Source organism: Grampus griseus (assembly GCF_964374135.1).
Source record: "Grampus griseus genome assembly, chromosome: 2".
Classification (NCBI taxonomy): Eukaryota; Metazoa; Chordata; class Mammalia; order Artiodactyla; family Delphinidae; genus Grampus; species Grampus griseus.
Window position 1 is genome coordinate 116,653,308 of NC_139018.1, and position 18,207 is coordinate 116,671,514.

At 49.3% G+C, this 18,207-nt stretch overlaps 1 protein-coding gene across 1 annotated transcript in view; it reads left to right on the forward strand.

Moving 5' to 3' along the window:
* The window catches only part of ARID3B (AT-rich interaction domain 3B), a 51,558-nt gene that overhangs the window by 26,368 nt on the left and 6,983 nt on the right, over nt 1-18,207 (forward strand). The window contains exons 3-4 of the mRNA XM_082648818.1: nt 5,643-5,714; nt 5,924-5,996. Coding sequence (XP_082504944.1) covers nt 5,643-5,714; nt 5,924-5,996 — 145 coding nt within the window. The remainder of the gene's footprint in view (nt 1-5,642; nt 5,715-5,923; nt 5,997-18,207) is intronic.

The following is an 18,207-nucleotide window of genomic DNA, read 5'->3' on the forward strand; positions in this document are numbered from 1 at the left end:
ACCTCTGGGCCGCCTCCTTTCTTCCACCTCCTGGGCACTTTGTGTTTTGGTACTTTGACTTGCTCTATCTATTAAGTGCTGTGTGTGTTCAGCTTGTTTTTCCAACTCTGTGGTAAAACTCCTGGTGGTGGGAACCACTTTTTGGGGAGAGTGGGTAATTCTTCTCAGCAGCTTGCACAATGCTCTAACTGGGGTGGGTTCTCAGGAAATCAGCATTGAATGAATTTGTCCTAGGCTCTTTGCTTCTCAGGACAGAAAGGGCCCCTAGGGGCCCTCTCATCCAGTCCTATCTCATGTTGGAATCCACACCATGACATCCCAGACAGATGGTCATCTAGGGACAGGAAGCTGCCCACCTCCTGCGAAGTCCCACTCCATTATTGGGCAGTTCTGATTGTTAGAAGTCTTTCTTCTAATCGACCTGAAATCTTCTCCCTGTTAACTTTTGCTCAGTGACTCTAGTTCTGCCCTCTGGGGCTTTAGAGAAAAAAGGAAAAGGGGAAAAAAAAAAAAAAAAGACAACCCTGCTTCCTCTTCCACAAGGCAGCCTTTTAGGTTTTCAAGGATAGTGACTACATTTCCCCTTCCAGGGTTGAGGTGTTGAGGAAGCACTATTTAAATTTTGAGTAGCAGTCAGATTAGACTTCGATTTGTTGTTTTTTCAAGGCCTTTTATTTGCATGCTGGCCGTGCTAGGTGCCATATTCTTCTAGCCCCCTCAGAGGCATAACCACTTGTCTGTCTGTCTGTCTGTCTCCCTTCTGAGAGGAATGTGGGGGCTCCTCTTAGCCAGGATGTTCTGTGGAGGTAGTGGTAAAAGGTTAGCAGTTTTTGTTTTTTTTTTCCTTTGCTGTACGCGGGCCTCTCACTGTTGTGGCCTCTCCCGTTGCAGAGCACAGGCTCCGGACGTGCAGGCTCAGCGGCCATGGCTCACGGGCCCAGCCGCTCTGCAGCATGTGGGATCTTCCCGGACCGGGGCACAAACCCGTGTCCCCTGCATTGGCAGGCGGACTCTCAACCACTACGCCACCAGGGAAGCCCAAAGATTAGCAGTTCTTATTCCAGTACCCCCAGTAGCCCCAGATAAGTCTCCTGGGCAGATGCTGTGTGAGGGCTGGTTTTCTGTTGGGCTGCACCTCCCAGATGAAGCCAGTGAGAAAAATCAAGGAGCAAAAGAATCTCCCATTGATAGAGCCGTCCAAGGCCAAGACTTGGCATTTGTAGACATTCTGTGTACAGAGGACATTATTCTTCTTTTCCTCCCTTTCTCCCTTCCTGATGTCCCCACCCAGAACACTCTCTACTGTTCTTTCCACCCACGAGGCAGGGTGGTGTAACAGAGAGCCAGGCAGACCTGGGTTTTAATGCTGACGCTACCACTTGGGAGCTCTGAGACTGTAGGAAAGGTAACTAACCTACTCTTTGAGCCTTTGTTTTCCTATCTCCAAATAAGCACCTCTACATTGTAGAATTAAGGGAGAAAATGTTGGTAAGCTCCCAGTCTAGTCCTTGTTACACAGAAGATGCACAAACACTAGCTTCCTGCTCCGCTTTCTTCTTTCCCCAGCCTTCTTTCACTACCAATTTTGAGAGATTTACAGGCAAAACACCCGGTGGCCTCCCTGGGGAAAATGAGCTGAATGTGGGTATGGTAGCCAAAGCTAGCCGTGGGTGGGTATTTGGGAACAAACTGTCAGTTTCCTGTGAGCTCCTGGTGAGATCAAAGCCGTTAAATCTAGCTCTCAAGTAGGAGAGGCTGAGAAGGTCGTAAATGGCAGTGAGCGGCCGCTCTGGCTACTGTTGATCCCACACGTTACTCGGCGGTTGAATGCTGCTGCCTGCTGCCCACAGGGAACAAAGCCTCTTCCCCCGGCTGGTGGACTTGCACGTGGCGACCCTTCAACTGAAGCGCTAGTCTTGGGGACCCCTCTTGATCTCTGAACTGTTGAGTGGGGTGCGTTTTCCCCACACTTGCTTCTACCACTCCCTCCTTTCCTCCACCACTACAGACTCAATCAGGCACATTCTACATTCAAGAAATTCAATCATTTCTGAGCTGATAACTTTCTAGCAGGCACACCCACACCCCGATGATAGGCCAGGAAACCTGCACGTAAACTTGAAGTGCATAAGTGAGCTGTGTTATACAGCAGTTGATCAGAGTTAAGAGCCAAGAAAATGACTGCTGAAGCCTGTAATCCTCCCAATGAAAGGAGGAGGGGAAGATAGGAGTTGTGGGGTTGGAGGTCCCACGGGGGAGCCCATCCCTGTCTCTGAGCAGATGTGTCAGTGCTTTTTGTGTGCTGGGGGCTGGGGATACCCTGGCAGGATGCTTACAGACTGGGGACACAAGCAGGGGCACAATAACCAGAACATGAGGTGACACAGCCCAGAGGAGAAAGACACTGGTGGGCAGAGAGGCTGCACGGAGGAAACAGCATTCCAGCTAGACGGGGAAGGGTGCGCAGGGCTTAGGAACTACTCTCACCTCAGCCAGAAGATCCTGTGAATCAGGGTTGAAGTTTAATTGCCTCAAAACAAAGTAATGCAAAGAGAGTGGACATTTCCCCATCAGCCCCATCTGAATGTTTTAAATTGTATAATGGCCCAATTTTGCCTTGGACGAAAGAAAACACCTCCGCTCCTGGGCAGCTCTTTTCCTGTGTTTTCTTTAAATAGTAGCTGACACTCCTATCTGTGTAATGGGTCAAACAGTGGAATTGCTCAAAGAATGTAGTGTCCTATTTCCGTCCTGTTCTGACAAGTCTCCCTGTCCTCTGTGGTCACTGACGTACTGCGTGTCAAGCTAAAATCCTGTCTCTAAGCAGATTTTGAATCTGAGTGGTTCTTACTTAGTGGGCCGTGGCTAGTGCACGGTCTGACCATCCCACTGCTCGGACTCTGCTGAGATTTGGGCAGAGCTGGTGAAAGCCACGGGGCCACGACGACCCCCATCCCCGTCCTACAAGGCATTCTCCTCCGTTCCGGAGCTGAGCCCTCACACTCGGGTGTTTATTTTCACACGTAGGCATACCCGTGGTGGCACTGGCACTGGCGTGCTTGTTTTTACACTCCCTTACTGCTGTGGAAAGCCCTGTCTGAGATTCTAGGCTGTGGATTCCATCCTCCCCACCCAACTGAGTGTTAAATAGTTTCTGAGTGAGCATTCAGAATGCCTAGAAGTTACTGTGATTAGGAAAAAACTGTGTTTTCATCCCTCTTGGTGACCGATAAAGAATCCTCCTGTGAACAGAATCAGCTTCAGATCTCCAGCTAGAGAGTTGGGAATTGAGCTGCCACAGTAAACAGCTGACATAACAGAAGCAGCAATGATCCCCCATTAAATGTCTTTCAGCTGATAGGGGCCCCAGGGATAATTGACTTTCCAGCAGGAATTACTGGCTCAAACAAAATCACTGGGCATTAGGGTGACCTACTGCAGCCTTTGAAAGGGGACTGTAACTCTGTCTGGTTTTGCTGAGCTGACAGGCATAATTCATCTTGATTATTCATTGTGCTAGTTGCCAGCAGATGACACCAGATTTCTGTTGACTGTAATTACAACGTGGGGGTGGGTTTTAGCTTTTTTTTTTTAAATAGTGTTCCTCCTGCTTGGTTGTTGGCCTCCCTGAGCTGAAGGTGCTATAGGAAGATTTCTACAGCATCTGCCTGGGGAGATGATGTGTGCACAGTCAGATAGCATTTCCTGAGCGCGTCCGTACACACGTCTTTTACTAGATAAGCAGGGAAACAATTTGATGTAGCCTGTTTCATGTCAGCTGACAGGGTGTCACTTCTCTTGGTTATACTTACCTCTGTGTGCGCTAAATTGCTGCTCTCAGAAACTGGGTCTACATCTCAGAGCCCACTTTGAGTAGGGGAAGCAAAGTATGGCCCCAGAATTTAACTGAATAACCTCCTGCTTTCAGGCAAGCTTTACTAAAGAGAGAGGATGGAATTAGAGCACACTTTCATTTACTGGCATGATTTTACGAGATCCTTAAGCAATCCAAAGAATGTCCTCCCAAGAAACCTGCTCCCCAACCCCAGATGTCTCTCCCCAGCCACTTACACACCCCAGCCAGCTGGGTAGCACACGTGTGTGCTTGTGCCTATGGGCACCTTTGCTCCTGGGGGAGAAATGAGAGAGTGATGGTCTCAGTGTGTCCATTCCCATCCCTGGGTCCTCCACTGACAGGTGGGATGAGGTGAACAGGCGACTTCTGCTCTGACATTTCATACTCCCCACTAGCAGAGGGCCTTTTGGACTCTTCTGTATGATATATATGTCTGTTTTTTGTTGTTGTTGTTGTTGTTTTTTGTGGTACGCGGGCCTCTTACTGTTGTGGCCTCTCCCGTTGCGGAGCACGGGCTCCGGACAGGCAGGCTCAGCGGCCATGGCTCACGGGCCTAGCCTCTCTGAGGCATGTGGGATCTTCCCGGACCGGGGCATGAACCCGTATCCCCTGCATCGGCAGGTGGACTCTCAACCACTGCGCCACCAGGGAAGCCCTGTCTGTATATTTTTTGAAGAGCTGCTTAATTGGTTCAAAAAAAAGGTTAATGCCTTTTAACAGTGATTATAGTTCATCAGGTATTCACTGGAGCCTTATAAGTGTCAGGCAGTGTGCTGCGTGCTAAAGGTACAAAGATGAATAAGACACTGCTCTCAAGGAGCCTACAATATGTGGGGATGACAAATAATTCCAAAATAATATGTGAAATTCTAAGCTCGAAATGTACAGAGAGTCCTTCCGGAGTACTTGTGCAGCTGGGTGTGAAGGGAAGGCTTCCCATAGCAGATGATGCCTGATTTGAGAAATAAGAGTTACCCAGCTGAATAAAAGTGGGAAGCAGATTTCAAGAACATAAACAAAAGCATATTTGCCATTTCCTCCTGTTCAGTTGAATGGTGTTGGTTTGACCTAATCAAGTGAATTAGGTTTAGGTTTTCATTACTTCTCTAATGAAAATGAACTTCACCCTAGTGTCACAGAGTCTCTGTGCCTTGGGAATAGTCTCAGGCCCTGAGGGCCCTCATATCACTAGGCAGTTCTAATCACTAGAGTTAGGGTTTCTGGTGGTGAGGCTTGGCTGAGAGACCACAGGATCTTTGAGATCTTCGAGATCTTCGAGATCTTTGTCTTGCTCCCTTTGACCCTTTATCTTCCACTTAGAGTGTTGTGTGGGAGGCCAGGCTAGGTATCTTCACAACATACCATATAATATACAAACACATCATAAAACATACAAACATATGCCGTATAGAACCTGCAGGAAAGTGGTACATCTCAGAGTGACGGCTCCCAGAAGATGAGCTAGGTTTGAGCAGGTTCTCAGAAAACTGGGCCTTTGTGTCCTCCTCCTCCAGGATTATCAGGTATAAGTAACACCCACCCCCCTCCAACAAATGGAGAGGATTCTTCCACATGACTCCCTCTGGTTTTGGAACCATAATTGAAAGCATAAAAACAAGATGTCCCTGTTAGGGTGGCAGGGACAGTTACTCGAGCCGTCAGTCTTTCAGTGTGAGCCAGGAAAGCACAGTTGCTAAGGGTCCTCATCTGCACCCTAAACGATTGCCTTCCCCTCTCTCACTCTCTTCCTACTCCCTTCTGAACGCTGTGCTTTGTTCCCCTTTAGAATGGTGGTTTGGCCTGGAGTGATGATGCAGATGGAGGCCGGGGAAGAGAGATCTCCCGTGATTTTGCCAAGGTCTGTAATGTTTCCTTTGTGATAACGAAAGGGGCAGTTCTGCAGTGGGTCGTTGTATCTGATCCCCAAGGAATAAGGATAGAAGTGGCCAATGAGTCACATTTGTAGTCATTCAGATGGTTGTGTATCACTGGTGTAAGACTTCCTGCATAAGATGGAATTTTTCATTGTGGTGTTTTTTTTCTCCCCTGGGGGCTTTGGGATTGCAGCTGTATGAACTGGACAGTGATCCAGAAAGGAAAGAGTTCCTGGATGACCTCTTCGTCTTTATGCAGAAGAGAGGTGAGTGTTCAGTCTACTCATCGTTTCAATTCACTGAATATTTATAGAGTGCCTACTGTGTGCAGGTCACTGTTAGCCATCCTCCCTGCAGAGTGCCAGCATCTTAGCCCAGGAGGACGAGAGCCATTTACTGCCAGTTGGTCCCATACTTATCAGAATAATTGACAACCAGGTTGAAGGGGGCAAAGAGAGCCTGGGTAGAAAATGAATGGAATGATCGTCCAGATTTGGTCTTGCTTTATTTTTGTCACTGTTCTGATTAACTGGTGTCTGGAGTCATTTCAAATTCAATTATACTTTTTTCTTAGCTTATAGCAGTCCTGGACATCACTTAAACTGGTATACGGGGCTTCCTGCTGTTGCGTCTAGCTTAACAGAGTCTTAGGAGGGCCAGTGAAAGAATAGAGGCCCTTCAGGATTTGTTGGGAGGATCTGAAATGATCCACGAAAAGGAAAAGCTAACTCTTTTTTTCTTATCCATTGGCTCTTTGATTTTTGCATTCACTGGCTTGGTTGGGGTGTTCCTGCAGTTTAAGTATAGGGCACATGGGCATCTGCCTTAAAATGCACCTTCCCACTTCCCTGTCCTTCTCTCCTTCTCACTCTTACCCACCCACCCCCAGCCATCTCCACTTTGGACGATGGCACGTCTGAGTCTTGAGCCCAGTGACTCAACTTCCTGGCTTTGTATCCTGTCACAGCAATGGGTTCACCAGCTGGGTCAGCCCTCAGGAAGCATGGGCAGAACCCCAGCCTCTCTAGGAGATGATCCTCTGCAACCTGTGTAGCTCCATCTTCTTCACCTCAGGACAAAGCTGTAAGGGAGAGCTGCTCCTGCCAGCATGTTCCCTGGGATCCTGCCTGATCATGTATCCCTTGGTTTCTGTGTCAGCTCCTTTATTGAGACCTGGGAATGAAATCCTCCTCTTTATCCTGGGCTGAGTTATAATGACAGCCCCCAGCAACTAAATATGCTGAGTTAACTCCTCTCCCTCCCTCTTCCTCTCCCCACCAGCCCCATCCCTCTTTCTCTCCCCCTCCGTCCCCTTCCTTTACCTTCCAAAGCCTTATTGCCTTCTTAGTAGCACGCCTATTATTGCTGGTTTGCTTACAAAGGCAGTCGAAAGTTTTGAGTCTCCGTTTCCCCCATCCCCAAGCCTATCAAAGCAGTCTAAGCAGCTCTAATTAGTTTACTCCTCCAAGTGTTATCTGGAGCTGCATGTGTCAGTAAAAAACAAGAATATAATCCCGAAAGATAATGTAACTGGCAGCAATGAAACTCCCTGGTTGCCCTGAGAGAGAGAAATCCACTTAATACTTTGGTCTCCCCCTCCAATTACCTTTTAATTATTTACAAGCTCCACAGGCCCAGCTGGTGCAAACCCGGGAGCTGATCTCATCTCAGAGGGGCTGCTATAACAATATAGATTTTAATCAGCAGTGTGGCTCCACTGCTTTATAGTCTATTGATACTTTATTGTTTTTCTCCCTTCCCAAAAGGATTTTTAGTTATATCAGCCTAGCCAAGAGTGAAGATCAGTAGTTGTTTGTTTACTTCTATATGTCCCCACTAGACGAGGCGCTCCTTGAGGACAGCCACTTTGTCATTTCTCCAAGTCCCCAGTGCTAGCACAGGGCAGACCTGGAGGCGGGTGCTGCTCAGGACGTGTTTGCTGTAGGAGCAGTCCTGTTGGTTTTCCTAACTCAGCTGCCGCACGCAGGGAAGCTGAGCTTCCCCTCCCCCACCTCACTCCCACCCACAGTTAGACAGCGGCCCGTGATTGGAGGTCAGCAGTAGAGAGCAGTGTGTGCTGAGTGTCCCGCTATTGCACAGCGCTGGGGCTACCAGACTGCCATCTAGTCTATTCCACCCAAAGCAGGAGTAAGAAACTCTCTTTGATCATGTCAGTTTATGGTTATCCAGGCCCTGAGTAAATCTTTTTTCTGTCTTCAGCACTTACGTTAGGTATTTCACTATTTGCTGGCATCAGCAGTAGAAGGGAGATAGTCAAGTCAGTTTTGCTACTTGTTAATTACTCTAGTATAAGGTTTCTCAGCTCTAGCATATTGACTTTGGGGATTGGATAGTCCTTTGTTGGGGGTGGCACCCCCCAGTCTTGATAACCAAAAATGTCTGCAGATATTGTAAATGTCCCCTGGGGGACAAAACTGTCCCCCTGATATGGGGTACTTTACAGAACCCTTTCAACCCACTATGGCAATAGAAGGATAGGAAAGAAGGTGAAGATCAAAAATTTCCTCTGCAGAGAAGCTCTTCAGGGAAATCATCTTATCTCCACTCAGGTAGCAACGTTGAGGGCGGCAGGGCCCGGTCGGGCAATAGGATGAACTCCCCGTCCGTGGCTGAGTGCCAAAGGGATGGGTGCTGGGGCCCCATCCTAGGCTGGAGCGTAGGGACCTGAGAGTTGCTGTAGCTCCAGCATAGGGAGAGTGGAGGCAGAAACGCGGGGCATGCGTGGTGTACGTGGTCCAGGCACGGCTGAAAGAACCCTTGTCTGTGGCCTGGATGAATCAGCTGGCACCAGACTGTGAAGAGCCGTGTTTGGCCAAGAAGTTAGCACTCCTGTCTGTGACATAGCTGAGTTATTGAAGTTAACATATGAGAAGTAGCGCCAGAGCTGTGCTTTCAGGAGGTTTGCTGTGGCAAACAGTGTATAGTTGGGCTGAAGAGGGAAGGCTGAGGCAGGGAGACTGTGGAGGTTGTTCCCTTTAAAATCACAGTGTTCTCCTCCCTGGAAAACTCATGGTTGATGGTCTAAATTAGAATGGGCAGTTCAAGGGGACTGGGAGCAGTTTGCGCTTCTAACCATGGGAAGCTTGCTGTCTTTACTCTTCACAGAATGGGGAGACCAAGGGCCCCCGGACATTTGTGACTTGTTTGTCACTCCCAAATTGGAGTGTCTGGGACACTCAGGAGCCCAATCTTGTTAGCTGGCTGGGTGCAAGGAGAAGCCTCATAGACCCTGGCAGTGGGTCAGCAACTCATCCTCCAGAGCTAATATGAAGGATAAGCAGTAGATTTCAAAGGAACCACTGAAAGCAACCTGAGTTTGAAAGGCCCGGTGACGCCCACCTGAGCTGTGAGTGGGCTGGGCAGCTTTGACGTGGAAGGCTCCACTGCAGAGGAAGTGGACCGGGCTCCAAGGGTGGCAGGACACAGAGGCGGCCCCAAATGACTGCAGCTGCAGGTGATAAAACAGCTGTCCAGTGGGAGAGGGGCCCAGCCGTAACCACTGCTTTGTGCTGGGTCTCTCTGGCTTGTTAACATGTTTGGGTGAATTGACTGCAGCAGATGGGCCTTTCAGCTCGAGGCACCTTGGTTTCTAGGCCAGACCGGGTGACTTGCACCTCGTGACCCCTCCCCCACCAGCAGAACAACCCGGCCCAGAAGGCGCCTGAGAAGAGGCCGAGGCAGTGCCCAGTCGGGCTCCCTGTGTCCTGCCTGCCTCAGGAACGGCTGCTGCAGCCTGTCGGGAGGCATGCGGAGGGGGAAAGAGCTCTGGACTGAGGAGTGTGAAGCCAGTGCTAACATCCCACCCTTCTCCACGATCCTGAGCAAATCCTTCCTCTTCTGGGGGCCACAGTTTCCTTATCTATAAAATGCGCAGGTTCAGTTAGAGTCAATCTGGAAGTTTCTTCCAAGTTCTCTGTTCTGTGTTATGTATCCCTGATTGTGTCTGTTGAGCTACAAAACAGATAATGAGCCACCCTCAATAATCAAAATAGAAGAAAAGCCCCTTGAGCAATTTTCTGTCAAAATAATTGTGTAAAAACTACACCAGGGACCCCCAGAACCAAATGCTTCACTCCTTTCCTTGGTGAATCATGTGTTCCTTTGGCTGACTGAAGCCAAACTGAATTAAACAAATTTCCTTTGATTGTGCTTCCCCGACAAATGTTTCTGTAGAAAGATGGGTTAGATCTCAGAACACCCATGCCTCTTTTCCCTCACCTTTTGCCATGTGCACGTGCACGCACATACGTGCACGTTTGTGTGTGTGTGTGTGTGTGTAAAACACACACACACACACCTTTCTTTGTTCAAAAAACAAAGCCAAACATTTGTAAATAAAATTCTTTGTCTAATTTAACTCACGGTGGGTGATTCCTGAAGTATCATTCCCTGGTAGATTTTCCAGGGGGTACGGAGAGGGGGTGGTGCTAGTTTGGAAGTCTCATAAGCAAAGGCTTGTAAACAGTTCCATTCTTCCTTCATCACTAAGGAAGAAGAGCTTGTTCTCTTGTTCCCCAGGCAGTGAAACGGAAGTGTGGTTTCATCAAAGAGGAGGGAGATGATTTTGCTCTTAATTTTATTATTGTTACCCCATGTTCTTTACAGAACCCTTTCAACCCACTATCTGATCTGCTGCTCCCCACAGCTCCAGCTCCGTGGGGTGGAGAGAGCACAGGTTATCACGTTAGCCATGAAGAATCAGCCCGCACGTTAAATGACTCACCTGAGGCTACAGAGCCACTTTAGCACTTGGTCTCCTAATCCCCAGGCCAGGACTTTTTCTCCTCGCCTGCACTGCCCTTGAGAAACTTGGCCCCTGGCACCAGCAGCTCCATCACCTCCCGCTGGGGCAGCGGACAAGCCTCATCTCTCCTTCAGCCTTCTGAGCCCCAGAGACAGTGGCCCGCCTCCACAGGTCGGTCTCCAGTAGGGTCTGACAGCATCTAACTGATTAACACGAGGTAGAACTCTTCATGCAAGAAGAGTCTTCATCTCAGGGTAAGGCGGCTTATCTCTCAGGGAAGGGCAGATGTGACAATTCACAGTGGCTGGCACAGAAGCTGCCATCTGTCAAGGCAGGTTGGGGTTGGGGGCACGGGAGACAGAAGCCCTAACGGTAGCATCTTGCGCACACCCGGAGTGCCCACAAGCAAGGATCTCCCCTCCAGCCCCCGTCCCAGCTCGGCACACCAGGCTAAGGACCTGCTTGGTCATGTGGAAGACAAGTTTTGTCAAGACCTCACCGGAGAACTGCCGTCCCTCCCCCACCAGTTCTGTTCAGGGCTGCAAACTGACCTTGGTTTTCCCAAATGGATTGTTGGATCTGTTTTTGATGTGTATATACAAAGAATTTACTGTGGGAAAAGGGCTTGGTCTGCCTCGAAGTGCAATTTGAGTGTTTTTCCTTCTGTTGTGTGCTTATCTATCCATCTCAGGCAAGGAAATGTTCGTGACATATATTGCTTTGCCTTTTGGTGGAGGGAGTTTCTTGTATATTCTTTGTATCTTGCTGTAAATGGTCTGTGCCATGGCCACTCTTCCTGATAGACTAAAATATGTTTGTCTTTGTCAGATAAAATAGGCTTCGGGGCTTCATATTCTAACTTTACCCACAAATGAAAGTCCAAAATGCAAATCTTTGTCTTAGGCCAGATCCTTTTCTCTCCCCAGGTGATCCAACCGCTGTTCAAGTACTGGGGTTTTTTTCCCCCCCACTTTTAATAGTCATTTAAATACCTTATAACTACCCAGTTATCCATGATAATGAGAAGGGCCCCTGGTTTTTGAAAGGTGTGATTAATTTGAATAGCTCACTTTTGTCTTTAAATTCAACCTCTTCCCCTTCAAGGTCATTTATTGGTACTTCTAGCACTTCGTAAAATGGGGTTGATAGTTTTGCCTCCTTTTTTCCAAGGTGAGCCAATATTCAATAAATCGTCCTAAGGTTGGCGTAGGGAAAGTTTGAAGGGAGAGTTTGACCCAGTTACACTGTGGGAAAATCTACTAGGTCTTGAGAGGGAGGGGCATGGATTGGCAATGGAAGCTCAGACACCCATGCAGTGCTCAGGCCAGAACACCCCTGAGTTGTTGCACCTCTCCCCGGCCAGCCTTCCACCCCCTCTCCTGGAGACTCGGGCCAGGTCTGTTGACCAGCGGCAGGCGAAGCAGAGATGACCCGACGGTCCACCTCCTTCTAACTCCTTAGCCTACTTCTCTGAATGTAGTTTTTATGGAAGGAAACAGCACAGCCATAACCATAATTTTATTTTATTATTGGCCATAGTAGAGTACAACACTGCACATACTGTTGAACTTCACCTAAAGCAATTAGTCTGAACTAGAGTATCAAGAAGGGTAATGGGTTTAAAATTAGCCTCTCAGGTTCGGTGCCTCCAGAACTCCCATGCATTGCTGGTGGGAATATAAATGGGCATAACCACTGGAAATCTGTTTGGTAATATTTACTAAAGCTAAACATATGCCAACCCTATTACCCAGCAGTTTCCCTTCTAGGTGTATCCCCAGGAGAAATGAGAGCTTATGTTCACTGAAAGACACATGCGAGAATTTTCGTAGCAACACCATTCATTATAGCCAAAGAGTGGAAAGAACTCAAATTTCCATTGGTAGTAGAATGTATGACTAAATGTTGGCATAGTCCTGTAGTGGAATACCACACAGCGATAACAAAGGATGAATTGTTGCTGTACCCAACTGGGATGACTCTCACAGGCCTAACGTGCAACAAAAGAAGCCAGACACAGAAGACTGTATACTGCATTCTTCCATTTATGTAAAGTTCAAGAAAGTCACCTATAGTGATACATGTCAGGATAATAGTTACCTCCTGTCGGGGCGGGGGGATAGGGGATGGATAGTGATTGGGAATGGTAATGGAAGAGTTTTCTGGGTGCTGGAAATGTTCTGTATTTTGATCTGAGGAATGGATACAGGGGTATGCACAGCAGTGAAGATCTGGTGGGCTGTATACTTAAGATTAGTGCACTAGGCTCTGTCAGTTAGACACCCCCCTCAGTGGGAAATCGGAGGTGAGGGCTGAAGCATACGTGTTGGTATTAGGATATTTGCGCATCCTTGTCTCTGCCCTGACCTGTGGAACAGTCATCTACTCACTGCATGGCACACCACCAGAGCCTGCTGCCCAGTTTCCCGGTGGGAGGTATTTTCTACGTGAACAAGTCAGGGGGAAAAAAAATCACCAGTCATTCCTCTGCTTGTTGCTGGGGAGCAGGACTGGAGCAGGGCGGGAATTAATATGCAGAGGAATAAGCAGGAGGCCTGCCTGCCTGTCTGCCTATGCACATTCCCTGCTTAACGCGGGACTTAACTCTTCTAGGCTCCCTGGTCAGCCGCCCAGCTCTCTTGACAGGCTATGGAAATGATTAATGATCTTGTTCAAAGTCAGGAAAAAGCAGCGAGGGTCCTTGGCAGGGCCACGCCCTGGGTCCTGGGCCCTCACCCCTGACCAGTAGGCAGGAAGGCAGCCATGCGACTCTGTCTTGGGTCCCTGCCCCCTGATTGCTTCTGGTCTTGACTGGAATGTGCCCATTCTCTGTGGTGGGGAGGAAGTGGCCCTCCCCCCAACATTCCTGCCATCTCCCATCTTTGTCTTTAGTGCCAGAGGAGGCTATCTCCCCACTCTGCCCTCACCCCCACTAAGCTCTGTCTCCACGGTCTGAGTGCTGGGCAGACGAAGACGAGCCAAGTGCCAGGGAGCAGGTTTTGTTCAGCTCCATCTTCGCTGAAAGCTCGCGATCCCGGCTTTGGCCTGCGAGCGCCAGTGCCCAGCGGCATTCCCACCTCCAAGGGTTAAAGCCCCAGGAGCCCCCACAGCTTCGCTGGGTCCCGGCCTCATAAAAGCCTTTTCCACATCTCCCTCGGGCTGCCTCAGGCTCCCCCGCTGAAATCTGATAAGGGGCCTCTTTGTTGGAACTGTCAGTCTCCTTTATTGAGGAGGGAACTGGAGACCAGTGGCATTTCTTGGGGTACAGATAAGGCCCTGGATTGCTGTCAGAGGGAGCATGATTAATTACCCTCAATCCTAGCTCCTGCTTTGATAGCAGTGACTGACAGTCCACAGGCTTCCCCATCAGGTGCTCCCGCCCCCTCTGGGAGGTGTGATGGGGGCGGAGATTCGGCCTCCTGCAGGGGCGACACTGGTGACCCACCAAGAGCTCCCTGCAGTGGCTGCTGGCCTCCTTCCTGGTTCTCTGCAGGTTGCATTTGCATTTATTGTGGACTGAGGCCTGTCCCCTCTCAGGTGAAGAGCCTCTTTAGAGGAAGATGTAATCCAGCCCAGAGAATAGGCCAGAGACTCCCCCACTTCCCCACAATGCTAGAGAAAGAACCATTGCTTATGGACTTGAACTTCACAGACCTGGTCCTGAGCCACACAGGCGCCCTTCATTGGAGAAGATCCCAAACCGTCCATCTCAGGGTCACCTGGCAACATTATTTCGTAATTCAGGCAAGCTCCTAAAATCAAGTTACCTCCCTTGGTCATAGTCACAACTATCCATTTTTTTTAATTTAATTTAATTTAAATTTTGTATACAGCAGGTTCTTATTAGTTGTCCATTTTATACATATTGGTGTATATATGTCCATCCCAATCTCCCAATTCATCACACCACCACCACCACCACCAAACTATCAATTTTTGTTTTTAAGTTTTTATTCATAGACTCACAGGACTTTAGAACTGGACGTCATCTGGGAGCAAATCCCTTGCTTCAGACTGACAGGGAAACTGAGGCCTGAGTATTGTCGATCCCCCCCATCCCCACCCCCAGCGTGATGTATTGGTTTTCTTTCTTGTTCAGGTAGGGAAACTCAGCTAAAAGGCCTTCTCCCCTTCTCTTCATAGTTGAGTCTCCTTGGGACAAGGGAGGTGGCTACCAGGCCCACTAAGCACAGGGCAGACTGCAGAGAGAGACCAGCCTGAGGATCCTGCCTCTCTCTTAGTTGTCAAAAGAATGGAAGCCAAGGCAGGTTTTGTGTCTGGATTGGCTGCATAACGTGAGAAAACCATGATGTCATGTAGAGCTGGGTCTCAGAATAGCTTCAGCTTTGTTTCTGAGGGTACTGAGGGGCCCGCCTGCACTGGGAGCTACTTTTAGCAGTTTCGTGGAGGGCCAACCATGAGGAAGAAAATGCCCATTCCCCTTACCCACTGATCCTGGAACCGGCGTGCCCGGCCAGGCCATAGGGGCCCTGGTGAGAGAAGCTATGACCCCCCACGTGCTCAGAGTGGGGCTGGATTGCGGAGCAGCTCTGGCCTGTGTTTTCTCTCCAGCGGTGCTGAGAAGAGGTCACTCTGGGGATTTGAAATGCCACTTTGCTCCTTCCTTGTCTTCTCAGGTCCAGTATCTACCTGTTTCCCTTGCCCCTGAGCAGTTCCCAGCCTAATGCAGCCACTCTCTGTGTGACTATAAAAAAGGCTAATTTTTAATGAAATTTCTACATCTATGACATTGTTGTCTTTGAAAGAAGCCATCTCAAATGACTAGCCATTTAGTCTAGTGACTACTCTGAGCAAATCTATAATTCCTCTCTGGGGAGCTGCCTTCAGAGGCAGTTTGAGCCACACTAGATAATCTGTCGTGGTTTATGGCCACACCTCATCTTCACACAAAATCAGTATAAACAGCCTGGTCACTTCATCCTATTTTCCTGGCTTGTTTCCATGAATGACCATTTCTAAAAGTAAAACACATCCTTTACATATGAAGATTTACCACCCTTGGAGAGAATCAAATGAAAATAGTGTAAACTCTGAAAGCTCTTCACAAACGGAGTGGTAGCTGGCTCTCCAAGGTGACAGTTCTGAAGGACAGCACTCCCCCGGCTGGACATGCCCTGCTTGACGGTCACTCACTCAGCCACGCCTGTTCTGTGGGCATCACAAACCCAGCCCCCTTGCCCTCTTTAACACCTGTCTCCCCTTCTCTTTGGCCCCACTGAATGAAGTCATGGTTTCTTTACCTTCTCAAAATCCCCAGCTCTCCATCCATTCCTGTGCTGCCAGTCCTCTTATTGTAGGACTCAGACACAAAGGGCTTAACCACTCTGGGCCTCGGTTCCCCAGTCTGTTTAATAAGGGTCGTGACCCCCCTAATGAACCTGCCAGGACCTGAGAGGAGAGGGTGACTTCTGTTCAGGGCTGTCAGCAATTAGACACTTCGAGTTAGTGACAGACCCTGGTGGGCACACCACAGCAGGAAGAAAGGAAATGCGTTTAATATTCCCAGTTGGGTTAACACAGAGCTGGTTGCTTTGACTCTGAGAAGCAGGTTGGTTGGTTGGTTGGTTTAATCTGCATGGTAGTTTAGCTTATTAAACATTCTAATATTCAAGACATGATGAAGGAAAAACAATTCCTGCCTTCATTGAGCTTACAGTCCTCCTGGGATACCAGACGAACATATGTGAAACAAGTGTAACTATTTGCTGAACTTGTAGTGATTATAATAGAAATTCTGAGAGGAAAGAAATCCATGTGAACTGGGGTAGTTGGAAAATTCTTCCTGGAGGGAGTGAACGTTGAAGGCCAGTGTAGAGAGGACTTGAGCGCAGACAGGTCATTTTAGGCTTGATGAGGAGGGACAGTAAAAACAAAAAGTAGAGGAGAGAGGAGCTTGGCTTTAGGGGTGAGGGTGAGAAGACCCAACTGATTGGAGTGAGAGTGAGTTGTTGGGACATGCTTAAAATACATCGTACGTAATCTTCTAAGGAGTGTTGGGGAACCCGAGTCATGAGATTGAACCTGTGAGGTGGGCTGGGTTGGCAATAAGAGTCATTGTGGGTTTTTTAACTAGGAAGCGAGTAATGGCGTGAACGTGGTGTTTTCATTAGATGGTCTGGCAGCAGCGTGCAGGTTGATCACGTGGATTCAAAGCTGCTGGGGGCATCTGATGGTGAGCCAGCAAGGGCCTGGCCCAGGGTGGTGGCTGAGGGCCGGAGAGGAAGATGGCTTTGAGAGGGGCCTCAAAGCAGTAATCGGTGAGCCTCCCGACAGCCTAAAGGTGGGTGAGAGAGGAGGGAGAGGAGCCATTGCTGCCTCGGAGGTTCCTACCCAAGACCTCAAAGAATGATGGTGCTGCTGGAAGAAGAGGAAGTGATGGGAAAAGGGAGCTGGCCTAGGGGATGAAGCTGAGCTCACTGTGAACATCTGACCTGGAAGTGAACAGGTCACATGTGTAAAGATGTTCTGGAAGCTTCTGGAATTGAGAGCTTTGGGGACTTGTGTGAGGGGGCCTTGGGAGTGGTCCTCCCAGACTCTCCAGGTGATGCCCTGAGGGTATGAACTCGCCAAGGCCATGAGCGTGCTCGGGCAGACAGGCCTGCGAAGAAGGGAGACCTTAGCCCTGTCCTGCCAGGAGACCAGTTCTGCTGCATGAGACTCCTGTGCTTATGACAGGAATAAGGTCTACTGTCCGGAACAGCACAGGGAGAAGTAGTTAACCAGCGCGCGAGCTGTCGTGCCAGCAGTCCTCTGATATTTTACCATTGAATCTTTGAACTTAACTCTATGGCCCCTTTGTCCTTGACCCTCCAAAGACTAGCCGGTCAATACAAAGGTCTTCAAGACCTCTAGCTCCCTCCCCACACTGAGAAAAGAGACCCGGTCCCACCATAGCAGTGCCACGTGTTCGTGCTCACGCTACTTCCTCCTCATAAACGTGGCACCCTTCACTCCACTCTGGCTTGAATTACCCTATAAAAGAGTTGGTGAGGCCAGTGATCTAGAGCTGAGAAGAAAAATGCCATTCCTTGAGGGGAAAGAAGCAGGAGGAGCTGAAACAAACAGCCCTTCTCTAATCAAGCTGGCGTAACTCCACCAGGCAGGCAGTGAGACCTCAACAAGCCTGGGGTGGGGGGGGGCGGCCGCGGCACAGGAGGAGCAGCCTATGTACAGTAGAAGGACTTGCCATCAAAAGGCAACAAGTCTCATACCCTGCCCTGGACGGTGACCCTTCCTGCTGGAATTCTCCCCTCTGACCTCCAGATCATTAATCCCGAGGCTGCCAAATGACAGTCATCCATCACGCCTCCTGACGAGCATCCCAGCCGCCGAGAAAGGAGCCTGGCCCCGCCCTCCCTGCCGTCCCCCGGTGCTCATTAGTGGGCCTTCCTGCTCGGTGCCAGGTTTCCTAATCAAGTCCCTGGCTCCTCTCACTTCCCTTCGGGGCCAGTGGGCGGAAGCGGCTCTGACCCTCCCTCTTTCAGAGGCCAGGGAGGGGTTGGAGTGAATTGTGGAGTGGCTTTTCATCCCCCTGGAGACCTGTGTGCCCAGCAGCTCCTTTGACATGGTGGGTACACAGGAGAGAAAAAACCATTTCTCTGCCCTGTAGCAGGAGAAGAGATGAAGAGAAAACAGGCAGTATGCAAATAAAAACACGGTTATAAACTGCACTGAGAGCTGCAGAAGAGAAG